This window comes from Maylandia zebra, linkage group LG15 (genome assembly GCF_041146795.1).
Source record: "Maylandia zebra isolate NMK-2024a linkage group LG15, Mzebra_GT3a, whole genome shotgun sequence".
Classification (NCBI taxonomy): Eukaryota; Metazoa; Chordata; class Actinopteri; order Cichliformes; family Cichlidae; genus Maylandia; species Maylandia zebra.
Window position 1 is genome coordinate 8209743 of NC_135181.1, and position 24178 is coordinate 8233920.

Consider the following 24178-nt stretch of genomic DNA (forward strand, 5'->3'; position numbering starts at 1 on the left):
ATTTATATGTTGCCCAGGATCTATGTGAGGTTTATGCAGTCCGAATTAAATTAAGTCGCGTAGTTTAAAGTTTACTCATTACACATTCATGTAACTTTTACTAGTTTCTAGTTTGTTTTGCTGATCTGATACTGGTCTTCGTTGTCCCCTCCACCTGTCCGTGGGAGGGGCCCCGGTCCCGGTGTGTCTCAGGATCATTCCCTCGGGTTCCTGCCGCTGATCCCTCTCAGCTGACGTCAGGAGAAATGGCGGACCAGGATGGCAGCGACACATCTCCTCCGGAGTCCCAAGGTGAGTTGTCACCAACAGGAAACTTTACTTTGACAAAACTTTTTTCTTCTTCTTCTTAAGGGGGAATAACAGTTGTGTGAAGTACTGAAGGGTGCTTGAGTGGGTCTGTTTTTGAACACTGACTCTGAGCTAAAGAGAGACTCGGAGCCGGTCGGTCACGGGAGTGGGATTAACTATCAACCAACTCACCCAACCGGTTACTTTACGTTTACCAAACACGACTTGTTACGTAAGCTGCTGTAATACTTATTTATTTATGTTTTACCCCTTTTTTGTGAGTCTGTGTTGTAGCTGGTAGACATTTTGAGCTTCGGCAGACACCTGTTGCTTACAATTTGTCACTTCGTCGAAATCCACCTTCAGCTGACGTGACAGGTGAATTAATGAAAATGAGCCGCAGGTTGTTTTCGGGATGGCATAGATAGAATATGTCTTTAGGCTACAGCTTTGTTCTCTGGCTCTCACAGGTGGATTTATATATTCTTTTGAACTTTGAGTTGGCTTATTAATACCCCAAACATGATCATTTATACTCTCGTTATTCATTTTTACAACTTAAAATGGCCACGTCGCCTTGTAAGTGCATTTTTAGCTTGTAGGTCAATGTGTGTATAATGTCTTTGGAGAAATAATACAACACATACAAACTGTACGCCTGTCAGTTCCGGAAATGTCACCTATCAGTGATCTTGTAAAAGTATGTAAAGTATGTTGGGTTTTTTGGCTGCCAAAGGGCAGAGATCTCCCGTATCTTACACCCCTTTGCTTCACTTTTAGCCACTCCTCAAATAGTAACGATATAGCAGGTGATTCCCATTCACTCCTAATGGCAGAGCTGTAATAACTAGAGGTGGGCGGATCGACCCAAACATCGATAGTATCTGGACCAACCCTAAGTGTTGGTATCAGATCGATACTAGCATGAAAAGATCGATACTTTTTTCTGTCCAGTGAATTAAGAATTTTTTGGAAATGAAAAAAAAATTAATTATGCACTATGAAAAATGTTTAAACTTTATTCTGTTGACTATTGCATCTATTTTATTTAAAGGAAATAGTGCGCTGAAAAAACAAATGCTGACCAAAGTGCTTTAGACATGGGTACATTTACTTTCCAGGTCTAAAAAAAAAAGAAAATTTCAAAATACATGAAAAGCTTAAAGATGTGTGGTGTATTATTAATTAATTATTGTGGAAAGCAAAAATCCCAGTGATTTAGTGTTCATTTAAATGTGTGTCCCTTATATAAAGCTGCCTTCAGAAGTTAAAAGTATCTGTTCATGTTAATCCACAGTGCATCCAGGCAAAGGTCACCACCTTCACTCAGTTTTCCTTGAAAATGTATAAAAAGCAGATTAGTTTAGATGAAGGGTTTGGATAGGTGTGAGAGTCCCTTATAGCACACAGAAAGTTGCATAAACAGTATTCCAGTGCTTTTATAAAGACCTGGAACCCAGTTAAGTATGCAAAGAATTATTGCTGCATGAATTACAGTAAGAGTGATTATGTTCACGTACTGCGACACAAGCAGCCCTGACAACTATATCGTAGGCAGAATGGGTGCACGGTGGGCGTGACCTTTTATTGATTTGAATGAGTTGAGATTACTTACTTTAGGATTACATAGCATTAAGCTCAGCTGTTCCACAAATGTCACCTGCTTTGACCTAGCTTGACCTGCAGTTAGACAGCAACTAAAGCCACCAAGAGTCATACATACAGATACAGAGGATGAGACACTAAAAGAAAGAATTCATATTTTAAATTTATTTTGCAGCTCACAAAAAAATTACTGCCAATTACCTCTAATCCATGCATTGTAACACTGCACAGATTAATTAATACTTGTTAACTCTGTATTTATAAAGAGGTACTGCAGCTTTGATCCAATCAGAAAATAAGTTCCTAAGATGTGGTTTATCTCCTGTCATTACTACCTGCTTCCCAAATCATCCTTTTTGCTGCTTTGTTCATGAGTTGCCCTGCATTCTGCCTGCACAAAAAGTTACTTCTGTGGGTGATTGCGGTGTTTTCCCAGATTCGCTGTCAGTTTGGCCATCCATCACACATTATGGGATTTTCTAGAAATTTAACTCAATACTTCTGGGTTAAATTTGCATGCAACTCAGCTGTTATACTTTAATTGTACACTATGTCAAACATTATGTCATTCAGGACCCCCAACATGTCAGACCCAGGGTTAGCAATTAAACTTAACAATAAACGAAATCTTTTTTTTTCTTGGTTTCATTTTACTGTATTCAAATGTCCATTCTCTTCAAATGTCTGTGTCTAACACACACATTCAGTAGGTGTGAGAAGGGTGTGTTACCCATCCTATCAGGTTAAAGTCTGAGTGTAGAATTACAGCATTGCTCTCTCCTGCAGGGACAAAGATCAGATTGCTCTTTCATGAATGTGTGCGTTTGTGAAGTGTGAGCTCTCTGAGGAGATGAGACAGCAGGACTTGTCCTGAATTCCTTTATATAGTAAAGGAATAGTGGAAAAGGTAGTGGTTTGGAATTATTTTAGGAAATACTTAATGCTTTTGCTTATGTACATATAAAGTAAAAGAAACAGTGGAGTTGTAACTTTAGTGGCTATGTTGCTTTTCACAGCATGCAAACTATCGCACTTGTTTCTCTAATCTCCATATTAGTTTAGCTCAAGGATGCATTAACAGTAATACAAGTTGAGCCTGGTGTTTGTACTGTTACTATCCAGGCCTTCAAAGTTTGAAATACTCCCCCTTTTATTTCACCCTCCCTTTCATTGCATCTGCCATATTGTGTCACCTTTTAAAGGTTCTGAATTTGGCTACAGAGCCAAGCAACAATAAAGTTGCACTGCAACATTATTGTAGATGCAGTGGAACTACAATAATGCTCCTTGGTTAAATATTGATGTGCTGCGTGTTGTTCCTTCTGCATTCTTGTGAAGCTGCAGCAACATATGAATGTTCTCGCTCATCGTACATCGCCGTGGCATCCTAAATGGCTGATGGCTCTTTAAGTGGATGGTGGGGTGGGGCTATATACCATGTGCTCTCTGTACACACCCCTTCCACAGAAGCAGCTCCTGTACTGCAATATTTGATTTGGTGTGTGCATCCCTAGTTGTGTGTGTGACTGTGTACAGCACATTAAAGCGTGTCCGTCCTCTGCTCTCTCACTTCCCATGCGTCACTGGTCCATGTGCTGCTGTTGTCAGGGAAACCCTTTGCCAGCACCGGCTCAACTTCCACCACTGGATTCGCACTGAATATTTTAACAAACCCCGCTCTCCTCAGTTACTCTGTGTTTGTGTGTGTGTGTGTGCTCTGTGCAGTCACTGCCTGGGTGATATGATTCTTCTGACAAGTTTGCATTCACACAATAGACCTAGCAAGGGAGAGCTGAAGCAGGAGAAAAAGGAATGCAGTAAAAGTAGTGACAGCAGAGGCGGCATCTCGGGAGTCAAAAGAAGCACAATCCTTACAGCTCTCAACCAAGCCAGTCTTGTGGATTAAGTCTTCTTTTCTAAGCCAGACTGCAAGAGCTCATCCTACAAGAGACTCACTCACTCTGTTTTACTCTCTCTATGCCATTGCAGGGAGTATGGACTTGGCTCAATGAGCTGCTCTGTTTGTCTCTTCCACGCTCTCCTTCATCCACCACATTTACTTTCCTCCATCTCCACCGCCTTTTTTCCCCTATCTCCTTACTCATGTTTCTTCTTCTCTCTGTCGCTTCTTCCTGCTGTCTTAAAGTCAGAGCAGCAACCTGAAGAAAATTGCTGTTAGCACTAGCTATTAGCTACCTACGTCTTAGAGAAGGTGGCTTTTAGGGGTGACCTCGTCCATCATCATCCTCTGGCATTCAGGACAGACCTCTTCCCCCACCTCCCATCCTCACCCAGCATCACAGGGTGGGATGGGACGGGGTTGGGTGAGTTAGGCTGGGGCTCAAGGGTTAGCAACAGGGTAGGCAATGCCAGATAGTAAAGGACGTGGGGAAAGAGGAGGTGGAGGTGGGTGTTTGCAAGGGAAGTGGAGGCTGAGGAAGCGAGGTAACCGTTCAGCTATCCCAGCACTTTTCACCATCACTGAGGAGGAGGAGGTACAGAGACAAAGAGATGCTTGCAAGAGAAAGACAAAAGGTATGGATGAAAATGAGAAAAGAAAATGAGAGCAGTGTAAACTACATTTTCTCCCTTAAATACTGTGATGTTTGCGCTGACAAAAATGTTAGAGAGAGTGTGTGTGTGTGTGTGTGTGTGTGTGTGTGTGTGTGTGTGTGTGTGTGTGTGAGAGCGAGAGCGAGCATTATCTGGGGCAGAGAAGCTCTTGGGGCACAGAGATGTTTAACCAGACTCCAGAGAGTCGCAGCAGTTTAAAGAAAGATCTGAAAATGTGGTCCATTAAAGACAAATGTGTCTACATGCAAGGCTAATGATGTTGAATAAAGAGGTAGGAGTTGATACCCCTAGCAATATGTAGTAATTGTTTGATTTGTGCACAGTTTGCTTTTACAAAGGAAAACTCCTCTAAAACTGTGAAGCGCAGCCATCCAGAGACAGGCGCCTGACAGGTGTGATGAGGAAGCACAGTTTTACTGTTTGTGTGAGTGAAAATCAGCTGACAGGGCAAGATTGACTCAAGGACTGCAGATGAGAATGGAGGTGCGGCTCACTGTACATGTGATCTAAATGCATTAGTAAGCAGAGCAGTCGAGATGCTATTACAGTTGGAGCAGGCATAAATGTGCCACACGTTAGCTTTCCCTTTTCACACAATTCAGAAAGATATAGTGTTAGATTTAATTTCATGCCTTATCTAATGTTGAGATGATGCTGTGACCAGTGTTTTTTAGTAGAAAGAACAAAGCTAGATGGTTTTCTTCAAGTAGTGTAGTATTACAGACTGACTCTACAAATCATGCATATGCCACATTATATATAAGGAACAAGACAAAGTGGCTAGTTTCATTTCTAGATAATTGCATTTCCTGTTTGAATCCAACCATCTCATGCTGAGGGATGTGTAGTTGCATCATGGAGCAAACATACATGTAAGATATGATTGAAACAGGTGGAAGGAGAGAAAACTGCTGGGTTTACTGTGAAGTCTGAAATTGTGAAGGAGCTGCTTTTTTTCACAGTTATCTTTATTATGAAGACATGGTGGGTGCTGTTGATTGGACTGATTCAACACACGACTGTTAGACTAAACTGATTTGTTTTGTCTCAAATAGTTCTTTCTACTTTGACCTTAGCCTGTAATTTCTCAGTAATGGTATGGACTTCATTACTCATGTACAAGTCAAATGGTTGATGGAGCTATAAGAAGTGTGTGGATTTTCATTTGCCATTGATTGTTAATAGTAAACAAGATGACTTTATTTGAGGGCATTGGTTTGTATGCATACTCTAGGCCCGCGGACTAATTACATTTGGCCCGCGAAGCCATACCAAATTACTATTAGAGCTGGCCTACTGGTATTATACAGCTAATATATATATTGTTTAGTATTAAGTTTTGCTTGTTCCATATTCAGTTTTTCAGCAAAACGTGTTTGAGTCCATAAGAAAAGATTCATTCTTATATCTGGAGGAATAAATATATTTCAATAAATATTAACGTTAGCCTGCGACTTTGTTCCAGTTTTGAATTTTGGCCCATTGTGTATTTGAGTTTGACACCCCTGCTCTATTGTCAGTGAAAATTTGTCGAGCAAAAATTTGTACTAACAAAAATTTTTTAAAAACTTTTGAAGATGGGAACATTCAAAATTTTCCAGTTTTAAATGACAGAGTTTTCCTCTCATGATCTGATTTGCAGCTTGGCCCTGCAGCAGAAGCCAGCGTTCTTGCACCTGTTACCCAGGCCTGAGTGCCTCTCCTAGAGCTATAAAGGAACACTCCCATCCCTGCCCCCCCCCCCCCCCCCCCCCTTTTTTTTTTTTTCCTCTGGTGGTTGGGGCTTACAGTTTAGCTTAGCATTAGCAGCAGCTAATCCTCTCAGGCTGAAGGGAAGGAAAGGAGCTGTACAGCGTGCTATCCGCTGGCCTGGACAGCGGAGCATTAATCGCTAACTCTGACCATTTAATCTGACTGGCAATGAATGCAGATAGATTGGGGGTGGGGAGCGTGCATGCACATACACACATACATGCAAGCAACAGAACGGAGGGAGGGGCGGGCAGATTAAACGGTGACACTCTCACGTCTCACTCTCTGTTACACACATACTCTTGTTACACAAATATACATGCATACACATGGACAAAAGGATGGGGTTTGGAGAGCTGCCACAACCTGTCTCACACACTGGCTCTCAGCAGCAGTGACACCGACCACAGCTGACCTCTCACTCTTTCTCTCACCCTCTCGTTTTCACTTCCCATTTTTTCTTACTCTGGAAACAGTTGAGTTTTGGATGGATTTCTTTTGACTGCCCTCTTTGCCCCCCCTCCACCTCACTGCAACATGGATTTCATTGGGTCACTCTTTTCAGTGAAAGATGCTTTCAAGAAGTAGGAATGTGGTTTCTGGTCCTCCGATTCGACTAGTCAGAGTGGGATGCTTGCCAAGAGCTCAGCAGGTGCAATCTTGGAATTATGAACCACAATCCAGGTAAAGCCTTAAACCCAGAATTTTGTTTTGCCTTTATTTAAACTATTGAAACAGCGTACAAAAGAAAGGAAGTGACAAGACTGACTTGCAGCAATGGTCCTGTTTGCTAGGAGTTGAAATATGGGACTTAGCTGCAAGTTTGGGGTTTTTTTTAGCCCTTTTGGTTAGCACCATAGCCTCTGAGCTATTGGGTCACCTGTGTCCTAAACTTTTGCTGCCAAATCCACACTCATCTAGTACAAGGTACTTAATTGGGAATGAACAGGACTACAAAAGCACCAGCATCAGTATGCTTTGGATTTGGCTTTGTCCTCGAATATTTCATTTGAGATCAAACCATTGCCATAGTGTCAGTTTTAATACGAGGTGTTTGCTGTCAGTTCAGATGATCCATGTTCTTTTTTTTTTCTAAATGGGCTTCAAATGGGCTGGGGTCCTTAGGGACTAATTAAAGCGCTATACAAATACAGGTCATTTACCAAAGATTCAAAAGGATATGTGTTAGCCTAATATGAATTTAAACACTAAGAACTCATACTCATAAAGACATTGCTTAAAATCACGTCAGCTGGAGTGAAACCAAAATATTTTGTACATCTGTCCTAATCTTTTGAATCTAGACTTTTGTAGGACTTCAGGTTTAGTATGTGTAGATTCTTATGTTCCTGGTTAACAGTTGGTTGAAAATATGAAAGAATCTTATATAAAAGTGTAGCAAAAGGTGGTGGACATGAGTGTAGCCAGACATTTATTACTGGGAAGTGGAATTATGTCACACATGAAGCTGACTTTGGTGTGTTTGCGAAGGCTGTTAAGCTGCTGTCTATTGCTCACAAGCAAATATGCTCGCTGTTATTTGAGGTTTGTCGGTTTATGACCTCTACAACAGATGGGTGAGTCTGTGAGACGCAGTAAGAGGATATAAGCTGCACAAGTCCAACATATTAGTATTTTTTCTGTAATATTTTCAGCTGAAAAAACACAGACAGTGCAGATTTGCGATGTTATCATGACACTGCGTCATCTGGAAAAATGTTTTGAACAAAGGAAACAATGAGAAGATGTATGAACCAGAGATGTGGAGATCAATTTTGTCTGGTTATCAAATTCCACTGATTGTTATAAGTAAAAGGCTTTAACTGCTTTTCGTAACTATATTGTACAACATGCATGCACCTTTTTCAAAGTATAGGAATTGAAGGAATGCATTCGTTCTCCATTTACTTTTATCTGCAAATGCTCTGAAGGACATCTAGCTCGGAGTTACAGTAAATATTTATGAGGTAAATCAAGTTGTGTAAATATGGGCCACATTGTTAATGTCAAAATTTCAGTTCCTTTATTCCAGTAATTTTTTAATAGTTTAAGAGGCAATCCTCTTTTCTCTTCTTCTTTGTATTCTGAATATTTCTGTGAGAGTGTGGTTAATTGATTAAACCGACCAATTGTTAATCTTTTCATACTTATTCCTACAGATGACTGTTCTACTTACAGTTTGGGTGCGAGAGGCGCGGTACACCCTGGAGGAGTTGCTAATGTTATTTAATTTCACATGGGATGAAAGTGTCTCTCTCTTGTCTTGACTTTTTTAAGAAGTGTTATTTCTTATTATGTAGTTTTAAGTATTCCCAGCTGATTAAAGTGAAGTGCATAAATTTAAGCTGTCAAATTAAAGAAACTGGTTGTGGTCTTTGACAGTCGCCTACTGGCTCATTGTGCGGTAGTCCACTCGGATCATTAAAACGCCCACTCCATCACAACATGAAACTTGAAGTCAACTTGTATAAATGAAAAGGCTCATTACTTTTCCTTTTAATGCATTTGCAGGAGCTCCTGGCCTTTCATTCAGACTTGACTTCATCTCATTTAAGCCATCTTTTTTGTTTACCCAAAAGCCCATTCATGTATGTCTCGTTAAGTATCTGACTTCAGTGTATTATCCTCATCATTCAATAAACTGAATCTTTTGTTTGAGGAAAGGGATTTCAGGGGAAGAGAATAAACAGACCAGACTTGTTTTTACGTGGCCCAGTCCAGCCTTTCCTCTCATAACAATAGCCTATATTAAACCACTTCCAATGCCAGTCTACCCGAGGCAGGGCAGACCTATGAATGCTTGTGTACACACCTCTGTAGATGTTCCATAGACTGTGACATACAATCCGTCTGCAGCTATGCCCTCACATCCTTGGTCTTTGTGATTCACCCTAAAAACCTCTCGAGGTGTTTGGATGGAGACGTTAGTGACAGTTTAGATTCATAAGACTTTCTGCAAAACAAAATATCATAAATTACCAAGTACAGTGAGAATAAAGTGAAAGGAGGAAACTGTTTCTAATATACTAAAACTGATCAGCTTGCAAATGAAAAACGGCATTTGAAAGTAGTAGTTAGTGGAACTTGTGTTCAGACTGATGTTCTCTTTTACCTTTTAGGAGGAAGAAGGTTCAATTTTTTTCTCAGTCCTTGATCAAATCTTTATCAACTCTTAAGCCACACCTCATGCCCTTACATTTTGCTAGGAAAATGGGGAATTGTTGCAGTGAGTCAAGAGAACACATGCAGACATAAATGGAAATACAGTATTAGGTTTGTGCAAGCTTTTTTGTAATTTTCAGCTGTTGTTAATCTAGTGTAGGTTTTTTCATTGTTGTTATTGTTGTTGTTTTAAGGCCTGCCACTTCTTTTGTCCTCACTGCACAAAAAGCTGCGAAGCTTTTTGACTAATAGCAGTTTTTGAATCACCTTATTAGTGCAAAAATATTCAATTATGCCTGTCAGACTGTTATGAGCTTTTATTTTTTATAGATTAAAATAAAGAGGAACAGAGTGTTTTTGTTACCAGCTGGTAGTAACAAAGTCCCCAAAGATACAACTTTAAATTGATTTTAAAACTGAACGATTCATAGGTCAGTGTTAAGTGCTTTAACAGGCAGACACACAAACCTCTAAAATGACCAGGTAATAGAACTGGAGGGAACGAGTGGAAAAACCCAAAACAAAAAAGCAAAAAACAACTTAAAAAGACCTTCAGAAAGTCTGGAGAAGACCACTTCAAGACCACAGACAAGTTTGGCTGCTTGGAAACTAAATATAAAGAAATGAGACACTTTCGCAGTACTGTAAACAAGCCTGGAAGGAAATAGTAGCATGAAATCAATCAAAAAAGCCAGGATGTTGAGAAATGATTCAGTGTTTACTCTTAATGTTATGTACCGGTAACTATAAAATTCATTGAGACACAGATTTCCATCTGTAACTCTAGATATGAAACTTGTACTCCATCCTGTCCTCTTTCTGTAAAGAAAAGAAATAGGTGATAGAGAGACTTGTGTAGAATAGGGCATGATGGCTGTGATAATTAAAGTGGAGTCCATCTTTTTCAGTTTATCAGATTAGTCAGGGGGGATGATTTATTTTGGTCTTTGGGTTTGTGGGACAGGTTGGTCTCTGTGGAGACTGAGGAGTCTCTCTCTTATCACCACACACAGGAAAGGACTGTGTTGAATGCTTGCTTAGTACACCTACAGTATTTATTAATAGTATACAATTTTTCTAATCCTACCCGTGTAAATTTATGCGTCTGGTTCATCTGCATCAGAGCCAGTATAACGCTCTGTGTCCAGGAAGCTAACCTGAAAGCGCTGAGTCACCCTATGGTGCAATTAATCAATAGCCTAGCTGTGAGCTTGGTGGAAACACTGCAACTTCATGGCCACATCTATGAATAGCAGGAAGACAGTGAAGTGCATATTGTTTTATTGCATTTTGTTTTTCTGTTAAGCAACTCAGCAAAGCCCGAAAATGCCGGGGAGACCACCTGCAGAGATTTTTGATGCATTTGAAATTTTTTGATGGTAAACTGCTATTTCTTAAGCATTTGGTTGAATATGTTCATTTTTATTTTAAGCAGCAGTTTGTTCTACACACAATGTTCAGTTGAAGTGTTGTTGAATGGGTTTTATTTAGTGGGAAAACATTTATTACAGCTCTGGGTGAGGAGCTGTGGAAAGTCTTTCTGATGGTGCTTCCTAATGTGCAATTATTATCTTGTATTTTTCTGTATCTCTTTTCTCCCACTTTGTCTCTTCTTTTGTTGTTTTATTATGTGACACTTGTTTGTCCTTCTTTGCAGCATCGTACTCTCACTTTAAGTCAGAGGATGGCACCGTGTCTTCAACCACCCGTCCCAGCTCTGCAGGCTCTGGGCAGACCTACACTCCCAGCCTGACCCCTACACCCACTCCTACACCTAGTCGCACCACCAACAGCAACAGCCCCAGTAACAATGCTGGCACCAAAACAGGTGAGTCCCACATACATTACAGTGTGTGAATGTGTGTGTGAATGGGTGAATGACTGAATGTAGTGTGAAGCGCTTTGGGGTCCTTAAGGACATTTACCATTTACCATATATTTCAATGAGATTAGTTTGTACCGTGTCTCAGCATTGACTGTTTTATGTCAGGCCTTTAACATTCTTCACTGTTGTTTGTGCTGCAGACTCGCTGCTCTTCAACAAGATTGACGAGAGACTTAGGTTGGCCCGTGAGCGCCGGGAGGAGCGTGAAAAACAGAATGGTGAGCGTTCTTGTGAGTTTGACAGAGAAAAGAATAAAAGTTATCTTTTTTTGGGTGTTTTTTTTTTTTGTCTTTCCCACAACATATTGTGACTGAAGTTGGTTGGTAGCTGTGGTGAAGTGCCAGTTTCTCTGGCTGTTACATAAAGGCTAGGTTCAAGCCAGGCGGCCTGTTGCCATGGATTCCGTGTTACATAATGGGACAGTCCATGGGACAGCTTTCAGAAAGGCTGGTGTTTTGGATATTAGAGTGTGTGTGTGTGTGTGTGTGTGTGTGTGTGTGTGTGTGTGTGTGTGTGTGTGTGTGTGTGTGTGTGTGTGTGTGTGTGTGTCAGTATAACCAATATAATACAACAGATGGCTTTTTGGAAGTCATTGCCTATTTATTCATGTTTTAAGTGTGGGGGTTTTTTTCACACTGTTGTACACTGGTCGCACCTCTGGTCCCAAGTAAGGGGCTGAGGCGTTTGCGTTGTGTTGAGAGCTAAAGCTTTCTCATATGATCCACAGCTGACACATCACATTACTGCTATAAGCCTTTTCGTGCTGTGTGCAAGTTGCCTGTTTTTGTTTTCTTTTTTCAAACAAATTGTTTATCATGTTTACATGCGCCAGCTGCCAAGGAGGCCCAGTGGCAGGCCCGTGAGGAACGAGCCAGGCAGCACTATGAGAAACACGTTGAGGAGAGAAAGAAAAAGCTGGAGGAGCAGCGGGTAAAGGAGGAAAAGAGACGGGCTGCCGTGGAGGAGAAACGTCGGCAAAAAACAGAGGAAGACAGGGTACTTACGCTCCCCTCGTTCACAACTGTGCATCCTGAGTGTTACACTCGTGAACACACAAAGGCTAACCTCTTACCTGCCACCTGCTTCCAAGTTTTTTCTGAAACACCCATCCAGGGAGGATGGGGGGACATGGATACTGTATTTGTGTGTTTAACCACTCCTTTTCTCGTATAAAAAAATGTAAAGAAAAATTGCAGATCTGTGAAGTAGTCATAGATTTCCTGTCCAGCAGTAATTAACTTTACAGCGATTTGACGTTCTAATTAAGTTGTTGATTTAGTGAACTAGAACATTGATGTGTCAAAGATCTGTAACATGACACTGTAGCAGCACATGTTGATGACTTTGCATAAATAGTAATAATAAATCTGGATAGTTTTTTTTTCTATTGATACAGTAGGTTTTTAACTTTTTACTCCATAAAGATGATATTTGACAACCTCACCTGTATGAGGTTTGACATCTCAGTATATAGCTGAGATGTCAAAGGGTAGCTAACTTTTGATGCACTCAGTCATTTTATTTTATAAGCAGGCCTGAAATATGACAGAAAGCACTCAGTTCAAACCGCTTCAATGGTTACTCTCAGTAGGCTTTCAACGAGTAAAGAGTTACATCTTAGTAGGAAATTAGGTTTGGATCTAAGTCTTCATTTTATAGGAACGTTATAAATTTAGAAACAAGGACTGTAGGAGAACAGGGAAACTACTACTACTGCTACTGGGCCACCAGATGCCCACCGTACCTCAACTTTCAGTGGACTCCAATTTCTACAGCCTAGAAAGTGTCTATGGTTCCTCAGCTTTAGCTTTAGCACCAGCACATAGGTTGGCATTTCTTTCATTCTATCTGCCATGTATTGCTACTTTGGATGCAGTCAAAGCACTCCATTCATTCAGAAGAAATGAAGAGAGAGAATTTGCTTAGCACTTGGTATGTCGGATGGCTGTTTGTTTTTTTGCCATTGATGTTCTCGTTGTTTTGACTGTAGGCTCGTCATGAGGCAGTGATTCGCAGGACTATGGAGAAGAGCCAGAAAACCAGACAGAAGGCCAACCGTTGGTCTTGGGGAGGAACTCTGCAGACAAACACTCCCTGCACAACAGCTGGTACTCTTACATATATCACATATATAACACAATACCTGTTAACACACAGCACAACACACCATAGACATAGTCAGTTGTACAGCCATTTTTTCCCCCTCTGCATTGGTGCTCATACACCTGATGCGTGTCTCTGTCAGTGCCTCTCTTGTATAAATATGTCTGCCTGCCTCTGCGTGTCAGTATTGTTCTGCCATGTTTATATTTGAACTTTTCAGATCCGCTGCCCTCTGTTGTTACTGCATATTCACACCCTTCTCTGCCTCTCTCTCTTTCTCTCCCCCCCCCCTTGCTCTCAAATTCAAACTCTCTCTCTCTCCCTCCCACTCTCGGCTCGCTCTCTACCTGCTCTACACTCTTTGTTTTCTCTGCCATTGTCCTTTCCCCTCCTGGCCCAGGTTTTGTCGAGTCAGCTTTCCTCTATCCACTCGACCTTGCTGGACTGGAGCACATGCAGAGTGCTTTCAGTCTCTACTACAGATACGGAATGACATCCCAATGTGAATATAAAAGCACTGTGTGGGTTAGCTGGCTGGCGTTAGAACGCTGGCTTTAGCACTGTAACTGTTCAGCACTGTGTTAGCTCATTCTCTTTAGTTTTCATGTAGGCCAGTGTGAATGGCACGACATGTAGTTTTGCTATTTCACTCGCATGTAGCAGTTCACGTGTGACGTAAAGTTATATCCCCAGGCACAGGATCATTTACTCAAGCCATTTTAGTTTTATTTTAGAGGACATAAGACCCATTTAGCACTAATCTGTTTTTAAATATCTTTCCTGTCTTAGCAACAAGTTGGTAGTTTTTCATACCTAACCTGAATTAACCAAAATAGAGAAACCCAGAGAGATGACTGACTTCAGCTCTCTTTCTTCCCCTTTTTCTCTCCTTAAATTTCACCAATTCAATATAAAACCGATATGCATTTGTCATGTTTTTTTTGTTGTTGTTTTTTTTGTATTCTAGATGCTGATAGGCGCTCAGTGTCCACAATGAATTTATCCAAGCATACAGACCCTGTCATTACCAAGCGCCTCTCTTGCTCCTCTGCCACACTCCTGCACTCACCAGATCGAGGTAATAAATATACACACAAATACAGTTCATTACATCCACTGGCAATGGTCAGCTTTTGACTCCATCTTGTATAATTTGCCATTGTTATGAAGTAGTCTCTTGTGACAGGCTGTAAAGCACTCATTGTTTTATTGTGATTAGTTAATTAGATTTGGGATGTTTATGTGACTGAAACACACTTTTTATGTTATAACTATGTATTGTGTAGCGTGTCATTCCCATTTAGTTAATATGACGCTAAATCCAGCAGAGAGTTAACATAGCTTAGTTAAAGAATGGAAGAGAAACACCAGAATCCAAACTTAAATCAGATAACACTCTTAACAGGAGAAGATGAAATATTATTACAATGCAGAAAAATTTTCACTGCTAGATGTCAGAAGAATTCTGTTTTCATATTCCTCCAATGTCCTTCCATGGCATGAAAGTCTGCAACTTCTCTTCTGCCTTTGCCATACTACATATGTGGTCGGTCTCCAGCCAGATAGGTAAAGCGTGATTAGTCAGAAGGAAGGTGTCCTTCTCGGTCACTGTATTCAAATATGGTGGGGTATATTTTAAATGGATTAATTCTAAGTTTATGAGAATGCATCAATTTTTTGGAAGATAATGAATAATAATGAATGTATATTTGTATATTTATTATATAATGTATATTTATGAGTACTTTATCATTTCTTTCTTATGAAATAGCCTAAAAACGTCAATAACTGTACCTTTAATTGGACACACATACTTTTTAGGTGAATTTTTCCCAAATTTACAATAAAGCTACACTTCAAAACAGAAACCATTAAACAGGCCCAAGACGGTGTGAAATATGAACAAAGTAAAATAGGAAGTTATTTGATTAAAATGAAGACAAAAAGAACAATAAAACTGAAAAACACTACCGGTAAATAAAAAATTTGCCTTATGCTAAGCTAAGCTAACAAACTGCTGACTTGGTCTGTTTTTCAGATGTTAGACCTAAATGAATCCTTGCATGAAGTAATCAGCAAGAAAGCAAATAAGCAAATTTCCGAGTTTGAGCTTTTACTGAAGTCATTGTTGAAGTCTAACCATCGGGTCATGCATCATTTGATGTTTGTATGCTGCTGACAGGCTTACAGATGAGAACAGTCTCCTCCCCTGTCATAAACAAAGCTCAGTCCAAACCCCACCTGCATCAGGGAAAGACCAGCCAACAGAAAAACACAGGTTTCTTGTGGAAATTTTTTTGGTCTCTTATACTGTTCCGACTATGTTGCAAGCAACAAAAAAGATCTTGGGCTGGAAACTGTAAAATAATCTGTTACTTTTGTAGAAATTTGTCAGTGTAAAATTTTAAATGTAATATTCTGAAAAGAGAAACTTTGATTTGGAGAGCCTACCATGACATGACAAGCTGATCTAATATCCTTTTATGTATAAATATACATTATGATTATTGAAACAAATGCCCACAGTCCAGCACACACGTGTTGGCATTTGTGCATTTCATCTGAGGGATCAAGATTTTTTTCTACCCCCCCTCTAACGTGACCTCTTTCTCTAATCCTCAGTAGGATAATCTTTTTGTTTTTGTGGGAACACTGTATGCTGTTTTTATCCTGGCTGTAAAATTGGCACCCACATTAGTCATAAAATTATAATTATGCTCTTGTTCCCATTATTATATTATCAGAAGACACCGCACACTGAGGCACTGTGAAGCATCACTCAGTGAATTCTAAAAAACTCTCAAACATGAATGTTTTTATATATAAAGTAATAGAAATATAAAAACCCATTTATTGCTACAGTTTTCAGCCCAGATGTATCTTTGACCTGCATGCTGACACCTGCAAAGCACTGCACGTTTTGTCTCATACTGTGCCGGATCTCCTTTAATTGGCTTACTTATCAGGTTGCCGTGGAGATTAATTAATTAAAATAGCCTTTTTCTCCGAACTACCTGAGGTAAACTGAAAGCTTTTTGCTTGAATGATTTCCCAGATAAATTGAAATTTCTTGAAGATCATTTTCTTAAAAATGACATGTGTCCTTTTATCTTGCACTGTTTGTCTTTGCCCTTTTGTTTGCTCTTCATACCACGGTGTTTGCTGCCTCTCATAATTAAACAGATGCATGAAGGTGTAGGTGTGGCACGGCAGTCTGTGCATGCTTACAAATTCACTTTATTTCTAACCTGCAATGCTTGACAGTGTTGGGAAGGGGGGAAAATGCAGTAAATATGTATAATTTATAATCTGCTTTGATTGTTTGCTTAGGCAAATAAGTGGGTAGTTTGTATTTGTAGCTCTTATCAAAGCTCACATGTCACATGCGTGTGTTCAGGACTGCGCCGCCTTCCACTGACGCCATGGGAGAGCAACATGGTGAACCGCCTGCAGCAGCCAACACACTCCTATCTGGCCCGCAGCCGCAGTGCAGTGAGTCTGTCAGGAGACCAATCAGGTAACACGCAACACTGATTTTATAAAACAAAACATTTAAAGCCCTTTGGCTCTTTAGATCAAGATTCTCTTGATCTAAGGCAGAGGTTTTATTAAAAAGAGTATATATACTCTTTTATGCTTGGTCTCTTGACCCAAGCAGTTTCGGATGCTAATCTGATTTGCCTGGACTTAAAGCATTACACTGTCTGAAACTTCCTTTAACAGCGTGTGTCAGGCACCCAAAGCTCACGCACACAGACACACATGCACATACGTCCCCCAAAACAAATAAAGTGATCTGTTCAGGAAATCTTCCTCTACTGATGCCATGCCTTGTCACAGCAGCAGGGAGTTTTAGATCATTTGTGTGTGTTCCATCATTGTTTACATTAAGGGAAAGAAATAACTTCTAGGTGAACTACTTGAATTCACTCACTCTTTTCTATTCTGCCCTCTTTGATACATTCAGCATCATCTTCAGCTGGTGAAGAGCATTTCTTACATGTATTTAGATGTTTTTGTTTCTGTGTGCTTGCTTGCTTTGTATGGTTTTGGGTCTATTGTGTGGATAGCTATAGTTTGTTCTAACTGGGTGACAAAGTAGAAATGCTTCCAACACTGGGACTCTTTATAGCAAGTAATGGTTTGGCAAACCATTCCTGATCTAAATATCTTTAAGCATATTGTGTTACGTTTTTTTTTACTAACCCTAATCAACCAACCAAATCCTTATTTTGTATCACATAGACAGTCTTTGTCAGACAGTGCCAGGTGATGGTTGCAGTACATTCGCAGCTGTTTGCACTTTTTAGTAGCACTAATTCTTTCTTTCTTTCTTCTCTGTTCCTACCATAAATATTCTCCTCATTCCTCTCAATCCTGCGCTGGCTTCTTCAACCCATGGCTTTCCTTTTTTATTTATTTATTTATTATTCATCTTGATTCCTTCTCATTCCTGTCTTTGTTTCCTGATCCTTTTTCCTCTGTGATCCATTTTATCCAACACTTATTGGTGTCCTACCAATTCTCACACTACCCCAATCAATACCTTCAAAAACACTGTATACTCCCACCTTATACATCACCCTAGCCATGCCTGTGTGTCCTCGCTCAGTTTCCTGCCACCCCATGGGCTCAATGTCCTTCAAGGCCCTGCAGGCACAGCCACTGCCTCACTGTCGCAGCCAGGAGAGGAACTTCAGCAGGGACGCAGCTTCCTCGTCTTTAAACACCCCGCGCAGGAGGACAACCGGAACAACACAGGTAGATTTCATCAGCTCATGACAAAATATCTGGGAAATAATATTTGTGAACAAAAAGCAACTCATCATTATTTCCTGCTACTGATATTACAGAACGTGTTGACGTAAATCTTTTTTTTTTAATCATTTTTTTTCAAGCACCGAGTAACATTTAATTCTTCTACTTCTTCAACTTTGTCATTTTCAAATTGATTATGTTTCTGATCAAACAATATAAACAATAGATTAGAGTATCTGTCATCACACACACTTGCATCCACTGTTCATCTGCTTCGTGACAGCTTATTATGCCGTTAAGATCTTAGAAAGAAGGCCCCTTGTATGCCGTGCATCCCACACACTAACATATCACTGTGCATGTGAACTGATAACTCTCACCCACTCCAGAATACTGCTGGTGTGTCATTCATACAAGGTCAGTGAGAATGTACAGATAATGGATGCAGTGTGATTTTTTTTTTTTTCTCCAAATTAAAAAGACTGTTTTTCATTTTGTGACCTGTTAAGTGTGTTTTGTTTTTTCTTATTTTGTTTCTGAGTTTGGTGCCAGAGGTAATCTAAGCCTAACCCTGTTACTCGTCATCATATTGTGTGGCTACTATCTATAGGGCACCTTCTAAACCATCCAGTTACCTTTGTGTTGCATTAAAGGACATTTTTCTGGAAGAGCAGTTTTGATGATAATGTGTTGTTTGCTTCCCTGGGTCCTTACTTGGTGGTGTTTTAAAAAAAAAAACTGCCTGTTTTGACTCGTGCATGTTGTCTTTTGTTTTTACCGTATCTCCTGAACCAACAGCGGCAAAAAGACCGTGACAGTGTCAGGAAGTCATGGAGCAACCTGACACTTCCACTTGCTCCTGTTCTCTCATTGCCCCCAAGCAAGCGCTCCTCTTCCCCAATCAAAAAGAGCGGTAAAGTGACAGCACCCTCTCCTGGCAGGTCAGTTACATTTGATAAATGGGGAATATTTTGAGCTGAAATTGAGTTTTACAGTTTTATTTGAAATGTAACGTGGAAGTTATTTTGCTGATATGCTCGAATGATGACTATTTTTAAAAAAATATATACTTCCTTTGCTCACAGACCTCCACAGAAACCAGTGGGGCGACCTCCAACCCCCAAGTTACTAAAGTCTCCAGGGGCAGAAGATCCTGGAAATCTTCGTCCTGTCAGGATCACACCTGAGAGTTCCCACCCTTCAACACCCAGAGGAGAGGAGGATGATGAGCAGGTCCTCAGCCCTCCTCAGCCTCGACCTCAGCCACTGGGTCAGAACAAGAGCTCAAATGAGCAAACGGCAACCAGCGGTGAGTTATGAATCTCTCACCTGTTTCACAGCTACAGTTTATTACACTGGTCAGCATAACTTTTATGATGCCTTCTAGAGAGTGTAAGCAGTCCACCAGCTCACAAGCCTTCAGCGGGCACCACAGACCCGGAGGAGGCGAGTCGTATCCTGGCCGAGAAACGACGGCTGGCCCGCGAGCAGAGAGAGAGGGAGGAAGAAGAGCGCAGGCGACAAGAGGAGCAGGCAAGGTGTGCAGGCTGGGCTGTGTGTGAGCATGTGCATGAGAGGGAGTGTGTAGTGCTGAAAGGCTGCATCATTTTTGACTTGGTTGTGTCTCACCAGATTAGCAAAGGAGGAGTTGGCTCGCCGAAAGGCAGAGGAGAGAGCAAGGAGAGAAGAGGAGGCTCAACGCCAGGCCGAGGAGAGGAGGAAGAAGGAGGAGGAAGAGGAGAGAAAGGCAGAGGAAGAAAGACTTCGGAAAGAGCGAGAAGAGGCAGAGAGACTACAGAAACAGGTCTGAGATTACAGATGTTTATGTTGACTTGTTTTGTTTTTATGTGGTTGCCACAAATGGCAGCAGGTCTGCTGCTGGAACTTTCAGCCTGTTCTCATTCCCGGGGTGTCAAATACAGACCTGATGGTGATGCAGAGACACACACAGATGTTCTCTTTAGCATAACTACAGTGATGCGCCAGGTTATGGCAAATTACGAGACACGTCTCACTCCCAAACTTCATATGGATGCTTGTAAAAGGCTTCTTGGCAATGTAAGGGCACTGATTGGCAGGAATCACAATTTTTCAATGTGCAGGGTTAATGTTGTCAAAAGGGAAAAGTCTGTTTTTAAACCTAACCAAATATATTCTGCTGCCCTAAACTCTCAAAGGGAACATAAACTGTACTTTCCAGGCAAAAGAAAAATGTACTGCTTATGTATTCGCCCCAATTCCAGCCTCCTAAATCACACTTTGAAGCTCTTTAAAACAGACCTCTTATATCTGAGAGCCCATCATTGCAGCTCCAGGTGCATCCAGGCTTTAATGGGAGAGTACATCCTGTGTATATCTGTGATATGCCTGCTACACACTCGAGGGCGAGAACACGTTGGAGCACTATGGACCTATTAATAAGATGAAATGCTTTTGTGTACATTAGAAAGAGGAGGAAGAGGCTCGACAGAGAGAGGAGGCAGAGCGACTGAGGCAGGAGAGAGAGAGGCACTTCCAGAAAGAGGAGGCTGAACGACTGGAGAGAAAGAAGGTAACGTGACCTCACATTATAAACACGCATAAATTGCAAGGTACAGTGTACATTAAAGCATTTTTCTTTTTTTCTAACCCTCCAGCGTCTTGAGGAGATCATGAAGAGAACACGGCGTTCAGAGACAACTGAAAAGGTAAAGACCAGAGAGAAAATGGAGTAAACAAAAGTGTAACAACTATCCAACTGAACAATCTTTGAGTATTAATTCCTTTTTTTCATTTCATCACCAGAAGGTCAGAAATGGAGACAATGCAGGTAATTTAATATACCGTTTTTATAATTACTTTTGCAGTAATATATCTTTCAGATTGTCGTCAAAACATATCCTCTGCAGTTGTTGTTCCTGACACCAGATTGATTTTCTTTCACCATCAGTGAACCCGACCTCTCCTGCTGCGTCAGCAGCAACTGAGACACCAAGACACAATAGTAACGGCAACTTAAGCCAACCAGATCCCACCCCAAACCCCAACACCACAGCACTGAGCCATCCTGACCAGAGGTACAGTCAACAGCCATGATATACAACAGCCATACTGCTTGTGATGTCATCAGGTCTGACACTGTTATTTTTTTTTTTGGTTTTTAGGGAGAATGGGGAGTTTGAAGAGGTGCTTGTACTGCCTTCACATTCCAGGTTGTCTCCTCCTGAAGGAGAGGAGGAGCAACAGCAGGAGGACAACAGAGTTCCTGTCCTAGCCTTCTCAGAGAATGGTCTACTGAAACCTCTAAGCAGAGTAGACGATATATCAGCCCAGCAGGGAGCAGGTGAGAAGGCATCCACTCTCTGATTAGCCACTAGTTCCTACATTTATATCCCATTACTCCCCACCCCCTTCTTCTTCCTCCCTTAGTTTCCTTTTGATAAAATTACAGAGACTGTCATTCATTCTGGTCACTTCTTGGTGTGTGTGCGCATCTTGTCTTTACAAACCTGACTTGATGAATAATGTCCTCTATAAATTTTGTGACAGTCTTCTGAGGCTCTGGTGGGCTCTTTGCAAGCTCTATGAAAGAAACCTCAGCAGTGTCAAAATGATGTCATCAGGGGTATCTCAGATTGAGGCATCACATTTTACCAAAAAATCGAGTTATTTAATTTTTGCTGGACTTTGAAAGATGAGGGTGTCTTACAGACTGGGACGGGACATCCTGGGTGGGATGCATCTTCTCAAATATTTCTTCTTTATGTGTAACTCTAGTCTTACAGAATAACTCTTCAATCAATTCTTGTAAATGAAAGCATGTACAGAGACATCACTGTGGACTTTCAAAGTATCTAAGCAGTTATGTTGAAGTAGAGGTGTAATTTTCCCATGGGGTCAAATGAGAAACTGGGACATTTGTGGAGAGCACCAATAAGCTTCTGAAGATGTCTTTTTTTTTTTTTAAATTTTAAAAAAAAGTTAACAAGAAGAAGAACTGTTTCGAGCATCACTGACCAATTAATTTTCCCATTAGGCTTAAGAGAAACCAGGACACCAATAAGCTATTGGCACAGAATTGATTGAGCAGACCTGAGTACAGCTTATTGGTGCAGTCCTCCACAAGTTTCTCACATGGCTTCATCGCTGCTACAGGCTGCTCTGTTTTTCTGTTTGTTTTTGTTTTATTCATTTTTGTTTCATACCAAGAAGCTCATTCAGATTATGAAGACTTAGTATTGCACTTTCAATATAGTAGCTCAAGCATTGCAAGTTGAAAGATCATATTTTATTTACAAGGAAGTGAATAAAGAAAATATATTATATGTCCTGTGCTTTAAATTCTTTGTACCTTTGATTTGCAGATGTTGCCTGATGCCCTGATGCAACATGACGATTCCACACCCACAGACATGAAGGAGAGGTCAAACAGAGAGGTGAAGTACAGAGCTGTTGGACTGAATCAGTAGGACAACTCTCAGCACTAGATTCTTCCTTTCTTCCTCTCCTGTGACAGAAGAGCACTGTTCCCAAAGATGATGTCTCCAAACATCTTGCAAGGGCATCACTGAGAGAGATTACTCTTCCCTCATCCTGCACTCTGTGGGGCAAAGCTTGTTTTTCTGTATCTGAACATGATTACACTTGGTCATCATGTATGTTCTGTGTATAGCCACAGGTTTCCCTGATTCTTAAATGAATGTCCTGAAATCACAGCAGGGCATTGAGGCATTGAGTGTGTATAGTCTTGTGATGTGCGTGATTGAGAGCGCGAATGAGAAACTGACAAAGATGTAAAAACTAAGATCAGCTGTCAGTCAGCAGCTGTGATACTTGAACATTTTTGAACTATTTTTCTGTAGACAGATTGTGATCAGCGATGGGACTTTAGCTCAGGCCCCAATCTAGCTTCGTTTATGAATTTTTGTCTCTAACTGGAACCTTATGGTTCTCACAAGGTAATATTTCTGCAGAAATGTGAGAAATAAAGTGTGCTACAGGAATAATATCAGTGCATGAAGTTGTATTAAGACTAATGCAAAAAAAGGTATGTCATGTAATATACTTTACTGTTTCTACAGTGTTTAAACTAGGTTATTACTGGGGTGGAACAGGTGCTGGAGTATTATGACTTTAGGTTTAATAATGACAAAAATGAACATACTGTCATCTGAAAACTGAAAATGTAGGGTATAAACGTCAGATTTTTCTTCAAATTGCTGTACAGATAAAATGATTTGTCGTCATTGTCTTTATGTTCAAATTTACAAAAACGTGCTTCATTATTAAGTTATGCCCTTTCATTCATTCACATTTTAACCCTGTCACAGTTGCACCTATTCTACATCCTGTCACTGCCTGTAAGCCACTTTTTTGGCCAAGTAAATCCAAACTGGATTGAATGAATTTACTGATGTTATTGTTAAAATAATCAGATTTGTTTCCAAGGATTTGACAGATGCTGCTAATTATGACATTCCTTGGCCTTAACATAGTGTAGAAGGAATGATGTGACTTTGCTTCATGAGCTCAATCGTTTTGGCCCTTTGCCCAAACTCCCCAGTGGCTTTTTTTGAATTCAGTATGAGTCATCAAATATTTGTGTCACGCAGTTATAAATAATGCAACTCATAATTCATACCACTTCTCACTATAGCAAGACAAAAGGTGGAAATTACTAAATTTCTAGAAGCAGGCCATTACACTTCATTTTCACTCAGCTCCTACAAATGATCTGCATTAGGGTCCTCAGACTTGAGCACTGTCTAACAGTACCACTAAAGAATAAACTTGTCTTGATTATGTACTGCAGGACATTACCAGCAGTACACATGGCATGCTGTTATATATTTGATGCTATAAATGTAAAAATGTATATTTTATTACTACCACAAAGATTTGAATATAGCCCTTTACTTCAGAGGAAGCATGAAGTGAGCTCTCTGAATCATTGTAAAAGTAAAATCTCTACAACTGCTGCAGCTGTACTGCTTCAAATGAATAAAACTTTTTGAACTGGTTACCTATTCAGTAATTTTACCTTATTTTGTTTTTCAAACTCTTTAGCCAAGA

At 40.5% G+C, this 24178-nt stretch overlaps 1 protein-coding gene across 9 annotated transcripts; it reads left to right on the top strand.

Moving 5' to 3' along the window:
• The first annotated feature begins 137 nt into the window (after positions 1 to 137).
• map7b (microtubule-associated protein 7b) lies at positions 138 to 24132 on the top strand. 9 transcript variants are annotated; one of them, XM_076873805.1, is made up of 20 exons: positions 138 to 291; positions 11039 to 11209; positions 11407 to 11484; positions 12099 to 12262; positions 13257 to 13374; positions 13770 to 13871; positions 14337 to 14447; positions 15552 to 15647; positions 16767 to 16886; positions 17958 to 18130; positions 18926 to 19068; positions 19213 to 19436; positions 19515 to 19665; positions 19760 to 19931; positions 20574 to 20678; positions 20764 to 20814; positions 20912 to 20936; positions 21057 to 21183; positions 21271 to 21449; positions 22471 to 24132. In XM_076873805.1, the coding sequence occupies exons 1-20, from the start codon at positions 246 to 248 to the stop codon at positions 22479 to 22481; spliced, it is 2367 nt and encodes a 788-aa protein (XP_076729920.1). In that variant the 5' UTR covers positions 138 to 245; the 3' UTR covers positions 22482 to 24132. The 9 variants fall into 9 exon arrangements, with proteins under 9 accessions (XP_076729920.1, XP_076729915.1, XP_076729916.1 ...); XM_076873800.1 differs by lacking the exon at positions 138 to 291 and adding an exon at positions 3882 to 4428; XM_076873801.1 differs by lacking the exon at positions 138 to 291 and adding an exon at positions 3883 to 4428 and having other exon boundaries at positions 17982 to 18130.
• The last annotated feature ends 46 nt before the right edge of the window (positions 24133 to 24178 follow it).

Excerpts from the sequence above, each read along its gene's own strand:
- map7b (XM_076873800.1), top strand. The coding sequence starts at position 4,260 with ATGCCAGATAGTAAAGGACGTGGGGAAAGAGGAGGTGGAGGTGGGTGT. Across the intron at positions 16,887-17,957 it reads TCTGTCAGGAGACCAATCAG|CCATGCCTGTGTGTCCTCGC; the intron begins GTAACACGCAAC and ends ACATCACCCTAG. Across the intron at positions 19,069-19,212 it reads ACAGCACCCTCTCCTGGCAG|ACCTCCACAGAAACCAGTGG; the intron begins GTCAGTTACATT and ends CTTTGCTCACAG.